Genomic DNA, 27,198 nt, shown 5'->3' with positions numbered 1-27,198 from the left:
CCCACTGCAGAGCCCGCATCCGTCACCTGACGTGATGCACCAGAAGGATGCAGGAGGCCATCAGCCCCAGAAGTCGCAGCATCAACCTGACCGAGACTCGGGATAACGGCTGAAAGATGGGAATCAGAGCCTGTATATCCCGAACCCGCTGTTCGGGAGGGTAAACCCAAAACTGCGCCGAGTCGAGAACCGCTCCGATGAAGAGGAGCTTCTGAGAGGGACACAGGTGCGACTTTGGCACATTGATGGAGAACCCCAGCAAATGCAGGAGGTCGGCCGTAGTCTGGAGGTGGCTGATGACTGTCTGGGGCGAGCCCGCCTTCAACAACCAGTCGTCTAGGTAGGGGAAGACTGACACCCCTAACCTGCGCAGATGAGCTGCGACCACCGACATCACCTTCATGAACACCTGTGGGGCGCTGGTAAGGCCGAAGGGGAGCACGGTAAACTGAAAGTGCTCTTGGCCTACCATGAACCGCAGGTAACGCCGGTGGGCCGGCAGGACGGGGATGTCGAAATAAGCGTCCTGCAAGTCCAAAGCTACCAGCCAGTCTTCCGGGTCCAGGGCAGCTAGGACCTGAGCCAAAGTTAGCATCTTGAACTTCTCCTTCCGGAGGAAGCCGTTGACGTTCCGCAGGTCCAAGATAGGGCGTAGGCCCCCTTTGCCCTACTTGGGTACCAGAAAGTAGTGGGAGTAACATCCACACCCTACTTCTGGCCCAGGAACGCGCTCGATGGCCCCCTTGGCCAAGAGGGCCGTGACTTCCTCTTGCAGAAGTTGCAAGTGATCCCCCGACACGCGGTGGCATTGCAGTGGCATGGATGGAGGGGTCGCCTCGAAGGGGAGGGAGTAGCCCCTTCGGACGATCTGCAGCACCCACCTGTCCGACGTGATAGTGCGCCAGTGGGAGAGGTGATGGCGAACCCTGCCTCACATGGGCCTGAAAACTCGGACTAGGCGGGTGCTGTGGAGGGAGATGTGGACTGGCCTCGCCGCTGTCCCCGACCGCCGCCACAGCGGTTTCCACAGCCGCCACCGCGCTGTTGAACATTCTGCGGCGCGTGGCTGGCTGCACGTGTGGGTTCGCCCCTTCCGTGGCCACGAAAGGAGAGAAAGGCACCTGCTTGCTGGCGTGGGGCTGAGAGGCCCAAGGACTTGGCCGTAGCCCTGGAGTCCTTAAAACGTTCCTGCGCATGGTCTGCCTTGTCGCCGAAGAGGCGACGGCCATCGAACGGCATGTCCAGAAGTGTGGCCTGGACATCGGCATAGAAGTTGGCGGACCTCAACCAGGCGTGGCGTCGAACCGCCACCGTCGTTGCCATTGCCCTGCCCAGTGAGTCCGTTGTATCCAGCCCACACCGGATGGAATAACGCGCCGCATCTCGGCCCTCCGCAAGGGTTTGGGCGAGTTTAGCCCGGACCTCCTCCGGACATTGTGGCAGCACGTCCGCAACCGCATCCCACAAAGTGTGGGTGTAGCGGCCCAAGAGACAGGCGGTATTAACAGACCGCAGCCCTATGCTCACAGACGAGAACACCTTCTTCCCAAGCTGTTCGTATCACTTGGATTCCAGGTCGGGCGGGCCGACGGGAATGCGGTCTGGGAATTTGAGGCCTGGATGACCAGGCTCTCAGGGGTGGGGTGGGTGGACAAAAAGCATGGGTCGCCCGGGGCCGGGTGGTAGCGTCTGGCCACGTTCCTATCCACAGGCGGGCCTGTGGCGGGCTTGGACCAAGTGCCCACAAGAACGTCACACAAGGCCTCATTGAACGGCAGCAGAGGCTCGCTGGAGCTTGACTGCGGTTTGAGGACCTCAGTGAGAAGGTTAGTCCTCACGGCTAGGACGGGGAGCTCAAGGTGTAAGGTCTTGGCTGCCTTCGTCAACACTACACTATATCTAGACCCCCCCTCCGAAGCCACAGTCGGAGGGGAGACAAATCCAGTGTCTGGCGATGTGTCAATACCACTGGCCTCCCCAAGCTCATATGTCCAGTCGTGTTGAGACTGGCACTCCAGTGCCAGAGGGTCCTCAGACCCCTCCCAATCCTCCTCGTCACCCCTTTCCAGTAAAACAGGATTAGTAGACGGGGCCTCCTCGTGGAAATAAAAATCTCCAAAGGCCGTCGGAAGCGGCGCCCAGCGCCGGTGAGGTCGTGAGGTCGACCGGCGACGACCCGGATCCGGAAGCGGATCCAGTGAGGTCCTGCGGCGCCGGGACCGAAGTCGCCGGCGGCGTCGGGGCCGAAGCACCCGACCCGCTAGGGCCTCCAGTCGGGACCGTTGGGCCCGAAGGCGCCGCGGAACCCGATTGAGGAGGGAGGGACCTCATGGCCATGAGGTACCGCTCGATCTCCTCCGGCGTCGCCGTGCCCAGGGACCCGAAGGTGTGGGGCAGGCGGCGACGCTTGCGACTCCCGCGGAGCCGCGCGGGCGGTGTCGCCCGAGCCCTCGGCCGCATCGTGCGAGCGTCGGGGTGAGTCGGAGGAACGATGACGTCGCTCCGACCTCTCATGCCTCTTACCTGAGGACTTGGAGCCTGACGACCGGTGTCCACTCCCGGAGCTGCGATGACTCCGACCCCGCGACCTGTCCCTCGACCTCCCATGGGACCGGGACCGGGACCGGGACCTGGAGAGGCGCGGGGCCGACTGCCGGAGCTCGAGCCGCTTGCGGGACCGCTCCCGCCTAGCCTTCGACGTCAGGGCCCGGCAGTCGGAGCAGGTGTGGTCATCGTGATCGAGGCCTAAGCACTTCAGGCACTGGCGATGGGGGTCCGTGTAATCTCCCTGTTTCTCGGGATCGAGTATGTTTAGTAAGAAAACCCCACAAGATGCAAGTGTACTGCTATGTTCTTGTTTAATAATCACAAGTACAATTAGGTTAGGGAAAACTATAGTACACGCGATTCTTAGTCTCGCAAAGTAAAGGCAATTCATACGTTACCCATCAGTCGTTGGCCCTGGGATCATGAGGGCCGAGATCCAACCGTCCTCTGCATGGACACCGGTCCCGGTATCCATCCAACAGAGGACACTGTGCCGAGTAACGGCCGAAAATGCCGTTCGAGAACGACTGACGGGGTATTCTCGCCAAGGCGTCCTCTTAGTTCAGACTCTCGCCTCAGGAACACCCGGCCGGGCGCTCCACCGAGGGGTCCGTATCAATAAACAAGCCTCCCAAAACAGAGACGCAGCAACCACCTCCTTTGGCGGGCGTCTCTGTTCCAGTCCGTCCCGGGAGCGTAAAAACCAACGCTGTACCCGGACTCCAAGTCGGTAATCTGAAACGAGCAGCCGCTCGCTTCCTGTAACTGGGTACCTGAGTTCCGTAATGCGGAACCGCCTCCAAGGCCGAAACTGCACACAGCTCCAGGTTCCCGGGATCCAAGGTACAGCGGGACACAACGGACGGACGGCCAGTAACGAATAGTTTCTTACCCGTTGGTGTAGTTTTGCAGCTTGAAGATCTTTCTGGATTCACTATGCTGTGCATTATTCCGCGATCTGGTGGTTGGGTCGACCCAACCACCAGATCGCGGAATAATGCACAGCATAGTGAATCCAGAAAGATTCACGCTGCAAAACGAATAGTTTCTTACCTGTCGGTGTAGTTTTGCAGCTTGAAGATCTTTCTGGATTCACTATGCTGTGCATTATTCTGAGATCTGGTGGTTGGGTCGACCCAACCACCAGATCGCGGAATAATGCACAGCATAGTGAATCCAGAAAGATTCACGCTGCAAAACCAAAATATTCGACAGTGACCCTTCCGTCCAATGCGCATTAAGTACGCATTTCCGGGTGCGCGATGAGTGCGCTAAGCATGCCGGACCTTGTGGTTCCTGAGCCGCTCGTGACGTGTGGATCGGCCTCATTTTCGGCGGTTGTGGTCAGCGGTGTCCCATCGCGCCCCGGAGATTCTGACAGTCCGTGACCGACATCAGTCGGTCGCACTTCGAGCAGGGCTTGAACCCGGGCATCCCTACCGGCACAGATAAGAGTCGAAGACGCAGAGCCGCAGACGACGTCTACCAACGCGCAGGGGGGTTTACGGATCCAGTCTGACGCCTGGGGATATTCTAAGGTAAGGAATCTATCACTAACGTGTCTCTTTCAGATTGGACCTGCACTTGACTTCCCTGCTGCATAGTGAGTGTAAGAAAGTGAGTTTCTGTTGCAGTACCCCCCCCCCCACCACTTTTTGCCTGATACCTGATGCACTTTTCCTTGGTGTGCCCTGGTTCCCTACCAATCAGGTACCCAGGGCCTGTGCTCCTTCCCTAAAAACTGTACTAGAGCCTAAACCCAATTGGCATCTCTGGCCCCATGTCATCCTCAAGTAAATGGTACCCTAGGTACCCAGGACATTGTAACCAGAGAAGAGCTCTAAGGGCTGCAGCACTTATTGTGCCACAATTAGAGGCCCTGTACCCTGACACACACACACTGCCTTTGCCGGCTGAGTGTCCTGGTGCAGATCTAAACAAAGAGTCTACATGGCCCTCATCCCTGTGGGCCTAACTACCTCTGCAACCGGCTGCCTCTGTGCCGCTGAGGGTGTACCAACTGTACCTACCTGACCCTGGGGGACCCCTGAGTCTATTCCCAGAACCTTAACCCTGCCAGTCAAGTACTTACCTAAAAGCCGATACCTCACTTTTCTTCCATAGGCTAACATTGACTGGTTTCACTTAAAATTTATTTTAAGTGTGGAGTTTTGAAACTTTAAAATATTAATCTAAAATCAACCGAATAACGAATTCCGAATTACTCACCTGTGATCAGGAGAGAAGCCAGTACTGTACCTTTTAGCCCAGTACTGAACCCCGAATGTAATCATAACCTTGTTTACTAGTAACCAAAATGTATTCCATAGGAAACTATTGATTGCTTTTCTGTGAAATTTCTTCTATTTTTGCAAACTACAAATATTCCTTAAAAATCGTACCAACTACTAAACCGTAATTACTTACCTGTCTTAGGTAGACACCCCAGTGCTGAACCTAAGAGTCCAGTACTGGATTACAAAATTAACAAGAACCTACTTTCCCTGTGACTTGAATTTCTTCCATAGGATAACATTGGTAGGTTTTCACTGAAAAGTTTCAACTTTGAAAATACATTTATATTCTTTAAAAATCACAACTGTAACCAAAACGCTTTTACTTAACTGTTTACAGCTTAGGTCCTGGGACTGAATCCAGGGTCCAGTCCTGTGGTTAGAGAAGTAATCCTTAAAGTAATCAACTGCATTTATGTAGAAAAACCCATTGAGCTCAATGTTAAATTGTGTTTAGAATTGTGTTGCCGATTGCAACCACTGTAACTATTGTGCTTACAAAGTTTATTGCCTTTCTGCAAAGTAACTACCTGAAGTCACTCATACTGAGAAAAGTATATTTTTATACCTGTTGGTTCTAAAAATAAAACAACTATATCTTTTGATTAAAAAACAATTGGCCTGGAGTTCAGTTCTTGAGTGTGTGAAACCTTTTGCTGACTTGGTGTGTACAACAAATGCTTTACACTTTCCTCTGATACTGCCTTACTGCTCGACCAAGCTACCACTTTAGAGAGTAAGGTCAGATCTGACTTTAACCTCTGTTATATCTCTGGAGATTGTGGACTCTATACACACTGTACCTTACTTTGGTCCAGTATATATAGAGCCACTTTCTTACAATGAGACATCGATTTCTGAGGCCGAAAACAATTGCCGACACTCACTGCATCTCTACAACATCCTCAGCATCCACTAATCCCAGCATCAGAACCATTTCTTGGCTGTACCACGGTAAGTGAGAAAAGTGAAATGAGGACTCTGACTGCTGGACCTCTCAAGTACCTATCTCCCCAGAACTGTTGTGGCTCGTCTAAGTGAAGAAAAGTAGCGGTTCTAGCCAGAAACTTGGCTAAGAACAATTTGATTTCAGAACTGGAACACTGTGGTAAGAAAATGTTACGGGGTTAATATTACTAGGAAGAAGATAGGTACCAAGACTGACAACACTTCTCTGTTACTTTATTTTATAAAACTGTTACTTCACCAAACAAGCCCTTGTGCTTCTCTCAGCCTTCGTTAATATTTTTTAAAATATATGTTTGTATAAAATACAACAGACATTAAGCACTCAAACAAATGCACTCAAACAAATGTAGAGACAATGCGAAGACAATTAGAAAATAGAAATATAATAACAGGTATGTCAATCCATGTTGGTGGGAGTTGCACACTAATTAACTATATAAAACAGTATTCATGGGGTCTTGTGTTGTTGATTCGACCAATCCTTAATGTGGATATTCCAAGCCAAGATTAAATCATTTTAAACATCGAATGGCTTTCCTCTCATTTACTCAAGTGGAAATTACTGGCCAAAGAGTATGATACAAAAGAGGGAGATGAAAAAGGAAAGGAATTGAGAGGGGAAATGGGATGCAATAATCAACATCTAGTTCATACTTATTGTAAGAGAAAGGTGGGAGGGAGAAGGAAGTGAGAGAATTGTGAATGATTTGCAAGGATTTCATTGGGTCCTTTGACTTCAACAAAGTGTATCAATTGGCCTCCATGGTTATTCACGTTATTTTGTCATTAGTAAAAGGGGCTTCTTGTTTAGTAAGTAATCGAGCAGTGTGATAAAAACACAAAGTCAGTTTAATGTGTGACTCGATGCCTAGAACAGTCATTATGATGTAAATAGTGGTGAGGATGCCACCACAGCACTTGGTGTCTTGCCTCCAAAAGGGATTTAACAAGAAATTGGGAGCTCAAAGGCCACAGAATTTTCTAAGACATTAGGAGTAGTGCATCTAGTAGTGGGTTTTCAGGATACAGCTTGAGACAAAATTGATAAGAAAGTGTGAAGAAAGCATAATTCTGCCAGTTGTTACCTATCATGGGTGTCCAAATCATGTCAAATGTGCCCATCTGATCTTAGTCTTCTTGCATTCTGAACATTTTGGTGAAGCACTCTCCATATTAGGCTTTCTCAAGTAACAGAGGATGCACACTGCAGTTCTTGCCAGCAAAGTGGAGAGAGATCTCCTCCAGTCGGAGTCTATTTCGGAAATGGGATAGTGTCATGAAGTGCTGCGAGTCTTAAAGATGCGAGTTGGACACCTCAGTTGACGTGTACCATATGACTGACCAGTTAAAATTCAAACACAACAATGGGACGTGTATAAGGTCAGAGTTCAAGTGTTCGCACCTTTCGCACTTATGGTCGCTTCTGAGTCCTGCCCAGTAGAGTCAGAAAGTTGAGTAACAGTTGTCTGGTATCCTTAGTATGTAAATGTGTTTCTTGTTTCTCAAAGGCCCTAATCCTGTGTATCGAGTAGGTGGTCCCATTAGACCAAATTGTATTATGCAGCTGCTTTCAAGGTTAGTCTGTGAAGTAGATGCAAACTATTTACATATGGAATGTGGCATATTGTGGACACAAACAAGGCAATGAATACTTTGTAGCTGACAAGATAATTTCACAAGTAGTCTCTTTGTAATTTTATTATACATTTGGTATGAAGTTTCAACTTTGACAATCTATATGCATGCTCTGCTTAGGAACTCAAGCAAAGTCTCTGCGATTGCTTGATGTTCCAGGTAGAGTTAGCATGTCCTAGCTAGTCAAGTAAGAATGCTCATTTTACAATCGGGTCAGACAGTATGTGATTTTATTACCATATGGAACGTGACTTAACATGACATAACTGTTTTGACGACATTGTATTTAACTTTTAGGGCATGGATAAACAAATCCATACTCACTTTAAATGTAAATCATTGGCTAGTAACACCTTTGCGTTACATGTGTTTCCAACGAGACGATTGCGAGCTACCAGTAGTTCCCAGGCACCTTCAAACTAGCTCACAACCTTCAGTTCATTTTTAAATAAGCACAGGGTCCCATTTTTCTTTTAACATTATGGGAAAGCTGTGTTCACTTTCCAATATTATTATCATGTTGCAGAAAGCAGTGCCTGATAATGAGCAGTGCTCAGTCAGATTTATGGGCATGGCTGGGGCACAGAGGTAAAGAACTGAAGTACTGAGGTATTTAACTCTTAAATAAACGTTCTGGAGCATGAGCACAAAATGATGTTTCTGAATACTTTTAAATGAAAGAAAATGAAAATGAAAAATTACTTTAATGATTAACTCTTCATTTTAATTCCTCCCATTTCAAAGTGTCACAATTATAAGCAGCAGGCCTATTGCTCCCAGTGGCCGGTATGTATACCTGAAAAATATTAATTTTTTAGGTCTCGCGCCTAGCGGTGCACTGTGCAGCACGAGACATTTAGTAGTTGATAAACGGTGTACTGAAGGTGACCTAGGAATCGCACACGCTCTGCATGTGCGATTCCTTTTAAGCTATATGATTGGCCTTTGTGTGCGTCTTTTTATTAAAGACTGCATGCAATTGGTCAATTTGGAGTCTATTACGCCCTTGGTGCGCGTAATAGACACCAAACGGCCATGTGATTTCAATTATCATGCCCAGACAAGGGCGCGATAATTGAAACTGGCTCGTAGTGGCTCGTGCACTTCTTCTTTATTTTTGGATCCATTTCACACGGAAGAGACAAAAGCCATTTCTTTTCCTGGCGAAACGGAGGGCTGCATATCTTGCGTTGTGCAAGAAGGCTTAAGTTCTTGGGAGGGGGTGCCTTGTCCTTAGTGTTGTTGGACAATGCCTGCCTCTGGATTCTGTGTTGACCGCAACAAAAACATTAGCGGCCTGAAACTTGCTAGATTCTCCAGCGCCATCACCATCAGATCTGCCCTCAGTGCCTCGAGTGCATCTTCTGGGGGCATCCCAGCTGTCCCATAAAACCAATTTCCAACTAATATTGTTTTTGTGATCATAAAGCCATAACAGTGGCAGGTCTCACAAGGATTCTGACGTCGCGGCAGCCATGTTTGTCCAGGCCAGACACCAGGCGTGATGCCTACATTTCACAGAGTGGGGTATGTTCGCTCCTAATTATGATAAAAGTAATTCTTTTGGGACCCAGACCGGACAGACCTTTTATTCTACCGTCTAGTATCTGCCTTCCTTGGAAATGTGCGCACCATAGGCCTTTACGATGAAAGAAGAAAACAAGTTACTTACCTGTAACTTTGGTTCCCCAGTATTGGTAACTTTCATAGATTCCCATGCTTTGTATCATTCCCCGTCGTCGGAATGGGAGCCTCGGTAAATAGTAAAAAACCATAGTAGTAAACACAAAGTGAAAAATAGGCCTAGGCCTCATCTCATTTTGTAGCTTATCCACCTCTTTTTGTAAAAGAGACCACATTTCTGCAGTAGCCAATCAGAGCAGCCTCACCCCATAGAACCTTCCTGAGAGAAGCTCAGAGCCTCAGATTTTCGTTGCCGTTGTATACAGCTATCCACCAAGATCAGAAGAGTGAGCTTTCCCAGGGGAGGTGGGTGGGCGCATGGGAATCTATGAAAGTTACCAATACTGGGGAACCAAAGTTACAGGTAAGTAACTTGTTTTCTTGCCCCAGTATTGGAACTTTCATAGATTCCCATGCTTTGTATCAGAGTAGTTAGCAGTAAAGAAAAGCATATTTTGCCATACCTGAACCTGAAAAAGTGACACATCTCTGTAAAGAACAGCAGAACACATAGGATCATGAAATATGACAATAATGCAGTATACAAAATATGCAATAGGAAGGCGGGATAGAAAGGAAAAGCTCACCGACTTATTGGAAAAGATTCCTCAGGACTGCTTGGCCCACTGCTGCATCCTCCTTCACAGAAGAATCCAGACAGTAGTGGCGGGTGAAGGTGTGGACACTGCTCCACGTTGCCGCCCTGCAAATGTCCTTGATAGGGACTCCTGCGAATAACGCCGCAGAGGAAGCCATGGATCTGGTAGAGTGAGCACGAACTGCTCGCTGCAGAGGTTTCCCAGCCGCCTGGTGACAAAATTGTATAGCACTGGAAATCCAACGGGAAATACAAGCCTTAGAAACTGCACAACCCTTGCGTGGAGCACTGAAGGAAACAAAGAGCTGTGAAGATTTCCTGAAATGCTTCGTTCGCTCCAGGTAGAATTTCAGGCATCTGTGAATGTCCAGAGAGTGCAGAGTTCTTTCCGCAGGCGAAGAAGGCTTTGGAAAAAATGGTTTCAAGACTACGGGTTCATTCAGGTGGAATTCCGAAGGTACTTTCGGAATAAATTTCGGATTTGTCCGTAGAATCAGCACATTATTTTTAAACTGGAGAAATGGTTCCTCAATCGTGAAAGCCTGGATCTCACTTACTCTGCGAGCCGATGTCAGGGCCAAGAGAAGAGCCACTTTCCAAGAAAGAAACTTAAGGTCAGACTTATGTACAGGTTCAAAAGGGGCTTTCATGAGGGATGACAAAACTAGATTCAAGTGCCAGGTCGGAGGTGGTGGCCGGACTGGAGGAAAGACCCTGAATAAACCCTTCAGGAATTGCTTGACAATCCTTGCCGACCATAGGGAAGGACCTGAAGATGAACGTCGGAATCTAGAGATGGCTGCCAGATGGACCTTTATCGAAGATGGAGCCAATCCCGATTTTGCCAGTGAAAGAATGTAAGGCAAGAGCTTGTGTGGAGAAGAAGTATACGGGTGTAAACCTTCCTTCTGGCACCAAACACAGAATCTCTTCCATTTGGCTCGATAGGTCCTGTTGGTACTAGGGGCTCGAGCCTGAGCTAGAATGTCTCTACATTCCCTTGAGAGATCTAAACCCTGGAACTCTCTGAACTCAGGAGCCACGCTGTCAATCGCAGGGACTTCAAGTCCGGATGTAGAACCTGACCGTGAGACATTGTTAGCAAAGTTGGAACAGGATGTAGGAGAACTGGCTGGTCCTGGGAGAGGAGAAGAAGCTCCGAGTACCAAACTTGTCTGGGCCATGCTGGAGCGATCAGAATCATCCTGCATGGTTCCACCTTGAGTTTGCTGATCAACTTCGGAATCAGTGGGATGGGAGGAAAGGCGTAAACAAAGGCGCCTGACCAGGCAATCAAAAGCGCATTCCCCAAGGATTCCCGATGGTGAACCCTGCTTGCGAAGGACAGGCATTTGGCGTTCTGGGGAGTCGCAAACAGGTCGATGGAGGGTGTCCCCCATCGAGCAAAGAGTTCCTCCAGAACGGTCTGATCCAGTTCCCACTCGTGAGAGACTGTCCTCTGACGACTCAAAGCGTCCGCCTTGACATTGAGTGTCCCCGCTAGATGTTCCGCTGAGAGGGAGACGTTGTTCTGTATTAACCAATTCCATAGCGTTTGGGCTTCCTTGGAAAGGGTGGAGGATCTTGTGCCACCCTGTTTGTTTATGTAGTGCATGGCTGTAGTGTTGTCCGTACGAACCAGCACTACACTGTTTTGAATCCTCGGAAGAAAAGCTTGAAGAGCCAAGCGGATAGCGAGAAGTTCCAGGAGGTTGATATGGAACTTGCGTTGCACTGGACTCCAGTGACCGCTGACCTTTAGCTCCTGGAGGACCGCTCCCCATCCTTCCATGGAAGCATCCGTTGTTACAATCAGGGGAGATGGAGGAAGGAGGAACGATAAGCCCTTGGAAAGATTGTCTTTTTTCAGCCACCAGCTGCCTGCTTTTCTCATTTCCTTGGTAACGACAACCTTGTCGTCGAAGGATCCTGTGACTTGCCGCCACTGTCTGTCTAGTTGTTCTTGTAGTGGACGCATCCTGAGCCTGCAGTGCGGAACTAAAGGAATGCAAGATGAAATCGATCCGAGAAGTGATTTGTACTTGCGAACTGTCAGTGTCTTTCGAGATTGGAGAAGACGAGCCGAACACATTAGTTTGGTCTGGCGTTCCTCCGATGGAAGGGCTAAGCAACTGTCCGTGTTCAGGATGGCTCCTAGGAACCTTGCTGACCTGGATGGGTATAGAACCGATTTCTCCCTGTTGAGTCGAAGACCTAGTCGCTCGAACAGATCTTTGCATGTCCGGACTGCACTGGACGCTTCTTGAACAGATGGAGCTTTCAGCAGCCAATCGTCCAGGTATGGAAACACTTGAATAGCTTGTTTCCTGAGAAAAGCTGCCACCGGAGCTAGAACCTTTGTGAAGATCCGTGGGGCGGACCGGAGACCAAATGGCAGTACCTTGAATTGAAAGTGATTCTTGCCCACTGTAAATCGCAGATATTGCCTGTGAGCTGGATGAATAGGAACGTGGAAGTAGGCGTCTTCCAAATCTAGGGTCGCCATACAATCCCCCGGATTGAGCAGACGAAGGATGTCCTGAAGAGTGACCATCCTGAAGGACAACTTCACGAGATAAGTGTTGAGCTGCCGTAGATCTAAAATTGGACGCCACTTGTCCTTTGTCTTCCGAACCAGGAAGAACCTGGAATAGAACCCTTTCCCCTTCTGCGAAAGGGGCACAGGCTCTACCGCCCCCTTGGTGAAAAGTTGGTGGGCTTCGAGATGAAGGAGCCTGAGATGTTTTGGAGGGAAGGCATCCGGCGCTCTTGTTGGAGGAAGGTCTTGAAACTCCAATGTGTGTCCTTCTCTGACAATCTGGAGGACCCACTGATCCGATGTAATAATCATCCAGTTGTTTAGGCAATGGGAAATCCTGCCCCCCACAGATGTGAATGAGGGAACAGGAACAGTGGAAAGAGCCACCTGGCCGCTATTGTTTCCTGGTGTTGTCTCTCCTTTGCTGCCCCTGACGTCCTTTAGGCTGCTGGCGAGAGAAAGAACCCCTTTGAGAGTATTGTGGCTTATACGTCTGGCTGGACTGAGATCCAGAAGAGTAGCGATTTTGATTTCCTCCACGATAAGAAGAAAAACCTCTACCTCTAGCTCCCCTGAAAGGCACCTTACGATACTGCAATGTACCCAAGGACTTAGCTGTATCCGTGTCCTTCTTGATGCCTTGCAGGGCCTCATCGACGTGCTTGCCAAATAGCATCTCACCGTCGTATGGTAGATCCAAGATCTTATTCTGCACCTCCTGCCTGAACCATGTGGCCTTTAACCACCCTTGGCGTCGCAGAACCGCCGAGCCGGCTAGTGCTCGGAATGCGGTGGTCGCAATATCCATTGCCACATCAATGACCTCCGAAGAGGCCCGTTCCCCTTCGAGCAAAATCTTCTTCACCTCCTCAGACGAATCCTGCAGTTCGTCTACAAATGGAGCAAGGTCGCACCACATTTGCCGATCATAGCGTCCCAGAATCGCTAAAGCATTGGCTGCCCTAACCAGGAGACTGGCCATAGCTGAAAACCTCTTGCCCACATTGTCTAGGCGCCTGCCCTCCTTATCCGGCGGTGTAGTCATCGGCGTAGAAGGATTCTTGGACTTGCTCTGGGCAGCCTGCGAAATGACCGAATCCGGTTTCGGTTGGCCAAGTAAACATGCCGGACTGCCATCCGGTGCTTTGTACTTCTTTTCTAGTCTCGGAAGAACCGGGAGGACTGTGGCCGGATTATGCATAGCCTTCAAGCCCTCAGACCAGACATGTTCAATGATTGGAATGGACCTCACTGACTTTTTGAATGGTTCTTTAAAGTCATATAAAAAGCAATCCGATTGAACTGTGGTCACTGGAAGACCAAATCTTTTGGATGCCCTGTCCATTAAGTTGTGAAACCCTCCTACGTCCGCTGGAGGCGACGTAATATTATCTGGGTCGGTGTTGTCCGGATCTATAGGGTCAGCAGTATTCCATTGCGCCTGTTGATCTTGATCAGGATCCGCTTGCTGGTCTGCATCTGAAGACGCCACGTCATCATCATCAGTATCTTGTACCTGTACCACCTCTTGAGGGCGCACTTCCAGCGCAGTGGCACGCTCTCTTGGGGGCAAAGAATGGTCTGCCACAGGACGTAATGTCTGAGGCGGAGGTGTCGGGGGGCGCACCTGTTGGGCTTCCGGAGGCGCCGGGAAACGTTGCTTGTAGTCCCGCAACATAAGTTGTAAATCCGCCACTAAAGTGGATGGTATTGCCACCATACCTTCGGGTAACTGACGCATAGGCTGTTGTGGAGGCACGTGCCTGGTAGCAGTGCGTTCCTCCTCATAATAACGCTCTGGAGCATAGTGCTGTCGTTCCATCTGCTCCTCTTCAGAGCTAAATTCCTGCACCTTAACCTGGAGGTCAGAAGGGCTATAGGCCTGCCCAAATTCACTGAAAGTCTCTTCCTCAGAGTCATCTTCCAATAGAAGGCTAGGTGGTAACTTCTGAACCTGGCGAGGAGACGTCATCTCTGGCGTGATCTGTTTCCTTTTCCGCGAAAAAACCTGTTTTTCCGAAATTTCCATCGTCGACGAGGTCTTCGTCGACGAGGCCGTCGTCGACGAGGCCGTCGTCGGCGAGGCCGTCGTCGACGAGGCCGTCGTCGACGGGAAGGTCTTCTGGGTCTGTGTCGACAGTGGAAGTGTAGACATAGATACTGTCTTCGTCGCCGAGGATAGCATCGTCGACGAGGTGAAGCTCATCGTCGACGATGGTGGTATCGTCGACGGGACCGTCGACGAGCTCGTCGTCATCAACATGGTAACCGGCGTCGTCGACATCGTCGTCGTCGAAGTCGTTCTCGTCGACGACACCGTCGACGGCAGCTTTGCAGACATTGTCGTCGACGTGGAGATGGTCACCCTCGTCGACGACGAGCAGGATTCCGGAGCCTTGAAAACAGTCGACGGTGTAGGCGTCGACACAGCCGTCGTCGACGAGCCCGTCGACGAGGCAACCCTGGTAGAGCTGTCCTTTTTAACACTCGTAGACGACGTACCTGGGAGCTTAGTCGTCGACGATTTCTGCTTCTTGTCTGAAGCGACCTCTTGAGCCGGGGTTGAAGGCTTCTTGACCCCACGATCTTTCTCTGAGGAAGGTGAAGAGACTGTAGAAGCCTTTCTCACCTTTTTTGAGGCCAGTTGTTCCTCAGGCTTACCCTGCCTCTCCTTTTCACCTCGGTGAGGAGATTTTTGGGCAGCCGGCCTGTCAGACCTGTCAGAGGTCCCTGGTAAGGCCTTGTGACGGGACTCGTCTGAAGCAGAAAGGGGGGACCTACCCCTTTTCAGAGACCTTCTGGATGACACCATAGACGAGGAGCCCTCACTGTCCGAAGAAATAATGTCTTTCCGGTCCTTCATCTTCTGAAGCCATGTGAGGAGACGTCCTTCCCTGTCCCTCAAGGTCTTGGCTGAGAAGGATCTGCAAATCGGACAGCCTGTTGGTTTATGGTCCGGATACAAACAGTAGATACAATCCTCATGTTTGTCCTCGACAAACAACCTCTTTTTAGAGCAGGTGGCACAGGCTCTAAAAAGGGCTTCCCTCTCCGACATGCTGAGAAAAAAATCCAAGTAGTTGAAGAAATAACCAGAAAAAATTGAAGAAAACTGAGCAGAGCTCAATGGAGACTCCCTTGCACAACGTGCGGTAGAAAAATCTGAGGCTCTGAGCTTCTCTCAGGAAGGTTCTATGGGGTGAGGCTGCTCTGATTGGCTACTGCAGAAATTTGGTCTCTTTTACAAAAAGAGGTGGATAAGCTACAAAATGAGATGAGGCCTAGGCCTATTTTTCACTTTGTGCTTACTACTATGGTTTTTTACTATTTACCGAGGCTCCCATTCCGACGACGGGGAATGATACAAAGCATGGGAATCTATGAAAGTTCCAATACTGGGGCAATAATTAATCTCCATTTCTTTCACGTTAATCATTGGTGCACTTCGAAGAGCGTGGGTTTGCTGCTCATCAGCACAGCCCCCATCCAGTAATGATTTGCAGCCTCCCAGGCCTTTCTTTCAGCGTTGTTTCCAGGGTACCCCTCGCCTCGTTATCCCCGTGTGCACGCTATCGGCAGAGGGGCCCTTTTTAACGCGCCCTGATGAGGCCTTGACGACCCGCCGCTGTTTATGGCGGTCGTTAAAGGACATTAAAAGCGGTAGTTGGTGGCGGGCTCTAAAATGAGTGTAGATGCGGGAGGGGGATGGACCCTGGTGACATGGAATCTGCCCACCCAAGCTCGGCCCAGCGCCTACAGATGCGTGTCCACTTGTGTAGGCGCATTAGTAACAAATTGGAAAATTCTGTCGACCTACAAAATCCCCTCTGGCTTCCTGGATCTGGACCCCCCACCCCCGGGGAGATCTTCAGGGTACAACTCAACTACAGTCACGTGTTCCGCACCATAAAGTGCTAAGGGGCCAAGAACTCTGTGAATAAGAGCTTTATTAAAAGCATGTAACATAACAAGCATGGATTAAACAATAGCAATGACACCTTATCTCACCATCTTAACTCAATTTATATCAAAATATTGATAAACAGTATAACGTAGGTATCAAAGAACTTTAGGGGCAGTCTAGATGTAATACAGCTTTTCTCTGACACGTGCAATTAGCTTCCAGGTGTTGCCGAGGACGTTGTGTTTTTTGTGTAGCACACTCGCCTCCTGGCAAAATAATGGTTGGAAAAAGGGGTTTTGATGAGGTAACAATTTCCGTCCAGATTTTGCTGAAAATATCTTTCCTCTGTTTAAAAGACTGTTCCTGAAAAAAGTTCCTTTAATAAAGTCTGTTTGTAGTAAAATGGCCCAAGTGCTGGTCTAAATATTGTTTGTGTGTCTGTCTCTAACACCGCTATCAGCTTTGTCCCATAACACAATAACCACCTGGGGGGTCATCACACACAGCATGCAGACAATTCTTGAATAGGCTACAATGCCCAGTACCTTTCCAATCATACACACTACACAGGGTGGCTTCCTATTCATGTGTGTAGGCACGTGGAGTGCTCCACACAGGGGTAATAAGCGCTATATAAATGATACAATACAATACTACAAGTGAAGAAGAGGCTCCTCACCTAAAAGAGGCAACTTGAGAAGGAAAGTCCTGACAACTGCACCCTCCGACGCCCTTGCCACCAAGAAGTCAAAGTTAGACATGTGTGAAGTTACCATGGACATAGTTCAATGTACTTCTACTTCAAACACTGACACCTGCAGATTGTGGAGGGCATCTCTCCAGTGCTGAGGGTCAACAAGATGGGTCCAAGTGCACAGGAATCAGCAAGACTCTCCTAAGACATTACAACCAGCCTTGAAGTGGTAGTGGGTAATCTGTGCAGCATACTTTCACCTTCTAAATCTGGTAAACAAAGACTGTGGGTCAAGTCTTCGTAAAAGGACAAGTCAGCAGGAGGGCACCACATGCCAAATGAATCAGCAAGGCTATCCTGGCAGTTCGTGACCATTCGTAAAGTGTTGGGGGGTAGTTTGCTTTTTCCTGGCTGGTTAGGCTCGGCATAATTTCATCTTCCAATGCAGATAAGGCCAGATTATTGATCACATCTTCAAAGTGGGAAATGTTATCAGGTTGAGGGCAAGAGTCCAGGAATCAGCTAGGTTGGCCTGATACCTGGCAACCAGCCTTAAACTGGTAGGAGTTAGTTTGATTTATATCGGACTGGTGGGGCTCGGTGTACTTTCATCCTCTAATGCTGATAACGGCAGATTACAAATCACATCTTCTCTGTGGGAAGGGTCAATAGGATGTAGCCAAGTGCACTGGCATCAGTCGTGCTAGCCCAAGACATTGTGACTAGCCTGAAAGTAGTAAGGATAGTTTTATCATTTCCTAACTATTGCCTAGAGAGCCTAAGGCCAGAGTTCTTGGATGAACAAGACAGGCAAAAGCTTTTCTCTCGCAGGGCAGACTTGAGCAAAAGTATCCAATACACTTATTCAATAGACTCTGCTGTCTGGGGTCGTGATTCAGAGGAGCAGTAGTATGAGTTGTCTAGAACAAGAAACAACACACCTCCTGGATACTATTGGTTCAAAGGCCTCTTGATAGAGGTGAGAGCAGAGTTAATGGGGGATGGAGGATGAGAGAGAGTTGGAAGGGACTATTAAGAGGACATCCAAAGGAAAGTTAACATGCCCAGACACATGTCAAAGGTGATTTTGCAAGGCTCATAGGCCACAAAGACCTGTGCTAAGATTGAACCAAATATGAAAACAATGGAAGCAGGGCAAACATCCTTTCACCACAGTGTCTCTTTTTTATCCTGAAATGTCATTCACTACTAAGAAGGAAAATGGAACGTGTCTGGGAGTGTGATAACTTGGTGTGAATACCTCAGCTTGAGGCTCAAAGGCTTTGTTCAGCTAGGCCGCGAGCATGTTTTATGTGGAGGTGTCCTCTTCAAACATGGCGGCGCCTCGATCACGGGAACTAAGCTGGGTGGATTGTTTGTTTGGCACTTGCTCAAAGAATTCTTTGTTAGAAGATCACAGCTGCTAGAACAGAATCTAATGGCAGTATACATAGGCACTGACTCCATATTATTTTTTTTCCCCTCCATATGATTCCAACATGGATTACCACGACTGCGAGTTCATCGCATTCTTCATGCTTCTGTTGGGCCGACGCAGTGAAATTCGATTCCATTTGTTTGGGATCTCCTCAGCAACAGCCTCTGGAGACTGACTTAAACCTTGACTCCTAACATGAGGGCCTCAGGCCCTCTACAGGGCCATGTGTCTGCATCTTCGACTGCTTCTTCACAGAGAATGCACTCAGGGTGATAAAACGGGCTCCATTTTAATACCGTCCCACAGAACCATGGCAGATTTCAGTGGTCTGATCACCAGTAGGTGTCCTATCTCTGCCTCTACAACTTACTAAGACAATACTATGTGCCACGTCTCCCTCACCATGTGCCCGAAAAAGACCACCTGTTCGCTGATAACAAACGTGGGCCGACCAGAAGATGGGGGTGCAAGCCTCCGATCATACCAATGACCTCTTCAGTGTAGAGACCCAGCTCGACGTTGAAGAAGGTGAGGACTATGGACCCTAGGGAGTTCCACCGATTCAGACACCACCCAGCTTGCCTAGAGGCGGTGTTTTCCCCGACTGTGACCAGTAGGAAGAGGAACAAAAAGTCTCATCACCTTGACAAACTCCGGGGATTGGACAAAGGGGTCAGGAGTATGGGTGACACCCGTGCCCAGCCTTGGAGAAGGGCTCAGACAGAGGCATTGCACCGCCAACAAACGGGACAGGCATCCAGTCTTCCCACCAACACACAGGCTTAGGGGCTTCACCATTTTCGGGTTACAGTCTGCTCCGAACAGCTTTAGAACTGACACTGGTCACGGCTCCGGGCATTGACCCTCTCGAACGATCAGGAGCAACCATACCTACAGAGACTGCAGGAGCAGCTATATGCAAGGCAAAAGCAACTGTTCATCCATCCACAGATAGGGAGGATCACCACGAAGCTCCCATTATCAACACCCTTGGAGATTTTGTCTCAGAAATAAAAAAACGACTTTTTCAAAACAGCTGCCATTGGAGCAATCTCCAGCTCCTAATCCTAAAACACAAGAATAGGCACACCATCCTTCTCCCTTGTGTTCCAATTCTTCCTCCTTTTCCATCTCCTTCACAGGCTCCACCACCTCCCAGGTTACCACCTTCATTGCCTCCGCAGTCACCAGTGGGGTCCCCCACTCCGCCTCGCATTAATGAAAGTTTTACCTATTGCCGTTGCATTATTATTTGCAATCACAATAGCTCAAACTTTCAATAATGCAAGACCTATTGCATTGCAAATGCTGGTTTGAAATGGAAAAAAGCCAAAGTGAAGAAACCTTTTTCATTGAAAAAATAACTATTAATGTCTTTCTCCACTTTCAATTAAGCCAAATATCTCTTAATGGTTCATGAAGCATGTTTATTCACTTAAACATCCTCTTATTGGGGAGGAGCCAAGATGGCGACGGAGACGGACGTCTAGTCTCCCGGCTCTCCGTGCATCTGTCTCCCACCGATTAATCCTGCCTTCTATCCGGGCTCTACGCGACAGTGGGATGACGGCGATAGGACGCTGAGGCTGTTAGTGTCTTTTTGAAACTCCTACCAGCCTTCTAGCCCGAGAACCGGCTGAATTGTGCTGGCGACCGCCCCTGGACCTGGAGCTGAGACCCGGGCGGCCCCGCTAAGATGGCGCTTGCTGCAGCACCGTAACCCAGCCGAGCTGGGGGGAGGCCGGCGATCTGCCTTACTTTGTGCTGCGCGACGCTGCTTCCTGGCCCCCTCTGCGAAGTTTACTCCTACTGACTGATGCTACGCTACCGCTTCGCTTGAGGGGTGTCCAGGTGAGTTGCGCCGTGCCCCCCCCCCCCTCCCGTACTGGTGTGTAGCTGACTGGCGGAGCCTGCCTTTTGTTGTACCCCCGCCCCGAGTTTGCCGGGGGGGGGCTCTTGACTGGTGGCCGGGGACCTTGTCTCCCTTGAGGATTCGCCTGCACAGTCACGGCTTGTCCGTGTGTGTGAAAGTGATGGCGGGCGTCATGGAAGCGATGCTCCCTTACGTGGTGACCCGGGAGTGTGACGACGAACAGTCACTGGACCGGTCTGCTGGATGGCGAACTGCGCCTCAAACTGCGGTCAGGGTGGCACGTTCCCCTGACGTGACTTACAACACTGTCTTGGTGGCGCTTGCCGAATTGAGAGCCGAGATGTGTACGAATATTCGAACACTGTGCGAGAAGCTTGATGCTGTGATTCATCCGGCGGCGCTTATACCACAGACCTGTTTCCCTCGCTCCGCCTCCGCTAAGTTCCACCTGGGATACAATGTTGCCGGCTACAAGAATGGTGGATAGCTCCTTTGACGACGCTACAGTGTATCCCTCTCTGCTTGTGTCAAAGATTTCCTCCGTGATATTGCAGCCCTCGTTTGCTGCGCAGTCGGCGCCTCAACTGGCTATCCATGGACACTGTGATCTACAGACTTTCCTACATGCCTTGCGATGCCTGGCTGTTCTGCCGCTGATGATTCACGGGGACAGGAGAACTGTTTTTGCTGGGCGGCGTCCATTTTGCTCCTTTCTGCTCTTATACTACCTAGGGGGGCCATCTTGTTTCTTTCTTTCGTCAGTGGCGAACTTCTGCCGGGTGTCATGGTGGAGGGATCGTCTGCGGTCTGGTCAGGGCTAGGGGCTTATGTGTGACGACTTACGCTGCTCTGTCTGGTGGGGATTCGGTCTGGGACGCCCCATCGGCGTGTATTGAAGCTGTGCCTCCTCGCAATTTATCCTGTTATTGTTGCTGATTGTGGCAAACTCTCATGTGGAGTGGAGGTGTGTATGTTCTATCGTACGTTCTAGTGATGGGGGGATGGTTCATGTGCTGACTCGATAACCTGGATGTGACTACTTCTGCTCCTTTTTTGATTGTATGTCTTCGAATTATTGCTCTGCACGGCGTAGGAGTTGCATAGGGCTGGAGAGTCCGGGAGGCTCGATATTGGGTGGGCTCCTCCCCACATCCCCCCCTTTTTTTCTTTGGGAGTGATAGAATAGTTTACTCTTTCTTCCTCCCTATATATTCAAGTGTTAACATTCCATTTTCCTTCTTTATCTTCTTTCTCTCTTCCCTCTTTTCTTGGTCTATATTTCGGGTTCTTTATTGGGCGACAGGCACATTGTCGGGGGGGGGGGGTAGGCCGTAGCCTCCGCATTGGTGTAGGGTGGGGGGTTAGATCCGTTTTTCTTTCATTTCGTTCTATGGGCCTTATTTTTTCTATTTTTCTGCGCTTTCTTGATCTTGTTTCTGTTCTGGGTCCGCGATAGGGGTTAGCAGGGAGTGGGTGGCGCTGTGGGTGGGGTTGAAATGCTGACTGATGCTCCTGTTGTTTTCCTCTGTACCGCCATATTTCCCGGAGGGTTAAATTCCATTGTTATTTCCATTGATGATGCTACCTGCTCATGTTGTGAAGCTCATGTACGGACTCAATTCTCCTTCGTTCCTATTCTTCACTGCTTTCATTTTGCCCGAAAAAATTTAAAAACTTAACCTTCAATGCTCCTTCTCCTCGGCGACATGTTCCATTCTGTATATGTCCAGGGATAGTTGCTATGCCGTCTGAAGCCGCTGGGGAACCGTATTGCTTGCACTTGTGCTCCAAATGTATCGTGGCCGGCCTGAAGGTTGTGGGCCCGTATTTGTTCTTTTTATGCACAATAAAGGTTTTCAAAAATTTAAAAAAAAAAAAAAAAACATCCTCTTATTTAAACAAATGTATTTTTCTGTTACAATTATGGCACCAAGTGGGAAGAAGATGCTTGGTGTTTGTAAATGTGACACTTGGAAATGGGAGAAAATTTAAATTATGAGTTTTATGGAATCCATATAAACAAAGTTAATTCAGTTTATTTTTTCTCAATACAGTGCCATATTTATAAGGGAAAAATACAGCTGTTATGTTATGTTGGAGAAATTGAAAGTGTAGAAACATTCTCTAACTCTAAATATTTTGGCAGAACATTTTTCTGCACTGTAAATTTCTCCCACGTGTGTTAAACATGTAACGGTGCCACATATGGCAAAAGGTCTCTCGGTAATCCGTAAACACACATATCTCATTCATAAGCACACATGTGCATACATCCCTAAAGACTATGCTCCCACACATGGCAACCCTGTCATAATGCCCCTAATCATAGTATTCTGTTCAAATTATCTCTATGGACATTACCATGGCTATATGAACATTAGGCTTAGAGTCAATAAAGCTGGGTGTGGGGGTGTCTGGTAACAATGCGAGAGTGACTTGGCTTTCAGTAGCTCACGATTTTCACCGGTCAGACGTAGCTCTCACTAGCGAAAAGTTTGGAGGCCCTTGCTATAGTTTAATCATATCAGTCTCTCAAGAAGTATTGGCAACAGCCCAATTGAGAATCTCACTGTTAATAACTTCTATGCATGTTTACGTCACACTGGATTATTGCAACGTGGCAAGATATCAAAGCAGCAGGAAGAAAATGGTCACTTACTCATCTGGGTTTGTGCCAGCATTGGCGTATGGGTTCTCTCTCATAGCTCTCGTCTTGGGATCATAGTAAGCAGAGTTTGGATCCAAATTCCTCAAGTACTATAGAAAAAAGTAAGTATTGTTGCATTACATAAATAACATCCCATTCATGCTGCAATGAACTGTGCATTATAAGTTTAGACCATGTTCAGAGTATTTTTTTTATAACGTATCCATCATTTTATAACATTCCTTCAAGTGACATTAAAGTGGATCCCTCACTCAAACAGCCTTGTGTTACATGAAACAAATGGGGCAAAGTTGGGAATTTATGGTTTCGGAGGTTAAAGATCGCACCACCTTAATACAAGTGGAGCTTATTTAAAAAAACTTTAAAAATCTGATAAGGTCTAAATAGAAACAGACCTACTGAGATTTCAACAGAAAAGTTTTGTATGTCCAGAAATTATATATTGATAACCACGACAGTTGGTGTCACAGTCCATTGTGATGGTCTACCGAAGAATAAAGAATCAAGTCAACAAGTCAAAGTGCTTTATTCGAGTTGTTACTCATAAAAGCATATTATACACAAGAATTTTAAAAACAAATTAAATTTACAATCCAGCACATTGACGCAACACTATAAGTTACATATAAAAAAGAAATTCATTCGGTTAAAAGAAGAATTAAAACATTAGATAAAAATACTTTTCAAGATGAGAAACGCTGGAGTCTAAAAGCAATTATACAAATGCAAAAAATCAATTATCAAGACAGAGAATAGTTGGTTAACTAGCAGTCTCTATCTTGATACATAGTCCTTGATAAATAAAAAGCAGTAATGTCAAATTCATGAGGGCCAATTTGTCACACAGAGAATAGTTATTTAACTAGCAGTCTCTGTCTAAATTGTCGGGCAGAGAATAGTTATTTAACTAGCAGTCTCTGCCTGAGCATCCATGCCCAACCCAGATATTTTGCTGTAGCTATCAGGATCCAAGAAACTTGAGTCGTACAAATAATTCGCATAGCTACAGAACTACTTGATGTCCCAAGGTTCCTGCACATTGGAGCTAACCATACTCATCTTGGAATAGCATATGATCCGCATGAAAACAGAAAGTGACCCAGAGACTCATCCCCCAACCCACAAGCTGGGCAGGTGCTACTTCCACCTGAACCCCATTTAGCTGTCAATATTTTTATAGGAAGTGCACCAGCTCTCAGTTGGAATAAGAGCTTCCTATCACCTGGTTTGGAGATGATATCCCAATATGGTTCCAAGACTGGATACATTTTGGCCTCAAGAAAATGCGAAGACATGGACCCAGAGCTTGCAACATTTAAAGTTTTAGTAGCAATCCATTCCCAAAAAATATCTTTTAAGACACGCTTAGAAGGGAAAGATGTCCCAGCAGGGTCCTGCCATAAAGAACTCAGCCCTAGCTCAAACAATATAGATTTCAATGATTTAAGCCAGCTTATCTTGTGAAAGCCATCAGCCTTGATCACATCCACAAAACCCGCGGCATAATGTGAGAGCTCAGGAGTGGTCCAGAGTCTGCGCCAATACAAGATCGGGCGTAATCTGGCCAAGTCCTTGATTTGTTTCCTTCCTAGATCGTATCGGAGAGGCAACAACGGAGTACTTTTAGGTGTACCGGTAAGAGTTCTTAAAAATTTATTTTCAGAGGCTTGTAGAGATGTAAGATTTTCAAAGCCCCACATTTCAGCGCCGTAAAGTGCAGACCCAATAGCCTTTGCTTCATATACCAATAGGGCTGGTTTAACAGGTTTGGTTAGCGATTTCCTGTGTTCAGAATTAATTGTGCCAGCTATTTGTTTGTGTCGCAAAATAGCAATATTTATATGCTGGCTCCACCTGTGGTCATCAGTTATTTGGATACCTAGGTATGTGAATGATTTAACTAACTCTAAAGGCCCACCACTCATCATAATTTTGGACTTAAAGCTACGCTGCGGCTTGAAGCTCATTAGTTTAGTTTTCGTAGTATTCACCTCCAGTCCATGTTCCCCACAAAAGTTCTCAAAAATTGTCAGAGCACGCTGTAGTCCACTAGGGGTTTTTGATAAAATTAGCGTGTCATCCGCAAACATTAATATGGGGATTTTTAGTCCTGCAAGAGAAGGAGCATCAACATTCGCAGTTACCAATCGAGAAACTACCCCGTTTATGAACAATGTAAATAGTGTAGGAGCCATTGAGCACCCTTGTCTGACCCCTTTTTCAACACGGAAATCAGGAGTGACCATCCCGTGTCCGCCCCACTGAATTTTTGCATAGTTAGACTCGTGGAGGCGCAATATCAGGGTTAGTAACTCATCGGAAACCCCCAAGCTATGCAAGACCTGCCACAGTTTTGCACGTGGGACCAGGTCGAATGCAGCCCGCAAGTCGACAAATGCCGCGTACAGGCTACACCCCCCCAGTACCACGGTTTTCCACTGTAATAATTGGAAGCGGAACACTTGATCGATCGTGCTTGTTGCCCTTATAAAACCTGCTTGGAATGGAGATAGAATATTAAAATCCTCAGCCCAGTCGAGAAGCCTATTGACCACCACGCGACCCACGATTTTTTGCACAGTGTCAATAAGGCTAATAGGCCTATAGTTACAGGGCTGAGCTCGGTCCCCCTTCTTATACACGGGGATAATAACTGCACCCCTCCATGAATCAGGGACATCTGCTCCTTGAGCAATTGAGTTTATAAGCAAATGTATATATTTGCACCAGCGTTCACTATCATTTAGGAATATATCAGCGGGTACTCCATCTTGTCCTGGAGCTCGCCCGCGTTTTACTGCACAGATTGCAGACATAATCTCTTTGTAGTTAAAATTGTCATCTTCAAAAAACTTCATAGCCGTACTGACGTCAACTGAGACCCGGGTATTAAGAGTGTATTGCAAACTAAAAAATTTAACCCATTCCTCCTGTGAGACGTTATTACTTGGTGACTCTTCAGCTCTCTCAGAACCCCATTTTACAATATTCCAGAATACCCTGGAATCCTTCCTGTCACTGGCCATTTTCAGTTTGCACCAGTGTTGCTCGTCCCAATCCTTCTTAGCTTTAACAATGCATAGTTTATATTCTTTCCTGGCTAGAGAAACAGACACACAGTCTCGCTTCTTGATTGCCCGGTCAAGGTCGAGTCTTGCCTTCCTACAATCAGAGTTATACCATCTAGCATCTTTTCTGGTAATAACCCCCTTATGTTTATCAGGTCTTAGAAAGTGCGCCTTGATCTTACCAAAGAGGGTATCATGTATTTTAACCACTTCACCCAGATCCTTAGGAGAGGCATTAGCCAGTTCCATAGCTAGAATGGCTTGATCGGTTTCACTGTTAATAATATCAATAGCCTGCTGATTTCTCGCTACAGTGTCCCAACGTAGCCTACGCATATTGTTCTCGGGGATAATGGGTGGAGGAACGAATTCATTCATGCAGCTAAAGTTTGATTCAGCAGGCCACCATTTGTGAGTCACACTTAGGGGGTTATGGTCACTCTCAGATCTTATGATGACTTCCATATCACAAAGGGCAGGCCACAGATGCAAACTGCAGATCACATAGTCAATTCGACTTTTGTGCCTCCCATTGTCGAAAGTTGGTGAACCAATTCTGTCCCCAGCTGTTCTCCCGTTCATAGCTCTCAAACCTTTTTCAAGACACAGTGCATTAATAGCTATTATGTCCTCTGTCCACCGGGAGACTGGTTTCAGTTGTAGTTCAGGGATGCCCCAGAAGGAATCCTCATCAGCACCAGTGAAAGCATCTCCCACAACCAATGGCTCGAACGTCCTATTAAGGTCTCCTGCTATAACGATGTTATTTTTAATGGAGTGCTCCTCGATGAGGTCGGCCAAAGTTAATAATGTTTCAGATCGACCTTTGGAACTCCTAATATAAATATTGTAAATATCAAGTGACCCTGTTCTGTCATTAGAAATCCTAATAAGCTGGATATCATTGTGTCCAGTAGCTATATTTTTAACTGAGAAATTTAGTGCTTGTCGAATCCAGATAGTAAGCCCCCCCATAGGTCTACCTTTCGGACCCTTGACAGCTGCCACATAAAAATTCAAATAGCTTAATACAAAGACAGGATCGCAAGCCCAAGTCTCCTGGAATATACAAATATCAAATTGGGTAACAAAGCCAAGCCAGTCCCCACAATCGAGCTTGGATGTCAGACCAGCTATATTCCAGCAGAGTAGGTTAGCAACTCCAGACAAGCGACCCTGGCGTAATCCAGGAAAAGAGTTTAGTACACAAGCCTCACCCTCTGGATGGACAACCAAGTTATTCAACAAATCATTAGTAAGGCAATTAACATTCTGGGTAGATAAGCTA

The 27,198-nt window shown here is 47.8% G+C and overlaps 1 protein-coding gene across 2 annotated transcripts in view; it reads right to left on the bottom strand.

The window, feature by feature from the left end:
- The window catches only part of SLU7 (spliceosome associated SLU7), a 313,168-nt gene that overhangs the window by 184,753 nt on the left and 101,217 nt on the right, over window positions 1-27,198 (bottom strand). For both annotated transcript variants that reach the window (XM_086931394.1, XM_086931393.1), the window contains exon 9: window positions 22,834-22,931. In XM_086931394.1, coding sequence (XP_086787520.1) covers window positions 22,834-22,931 — 98 coding nt within the window. The remainder of the gene's footprint in view (window positions 1-22,833; window positions 22,932-27,198) is intronic.

This window comes from Lissotriton vulgaris, chromosome 7 (genome assembly GCF_964263255.1).
Source record: "Lissotriton vulgaris chromosome 7, aLisVul1.2, whole genome shotgun sequence".
Taxonomy (NCBI): domain Eukaryota; kingdom Metazoa; phylum Chordata; class Amphibia; order Caudata; family Salamandridae; genus Lissotriton; species Lissotriton vulgaris.
Note: the sequence above shows the minus strand (reverse complement) of the source record. Positions and strands in the feature narration are given on the sequence as shown.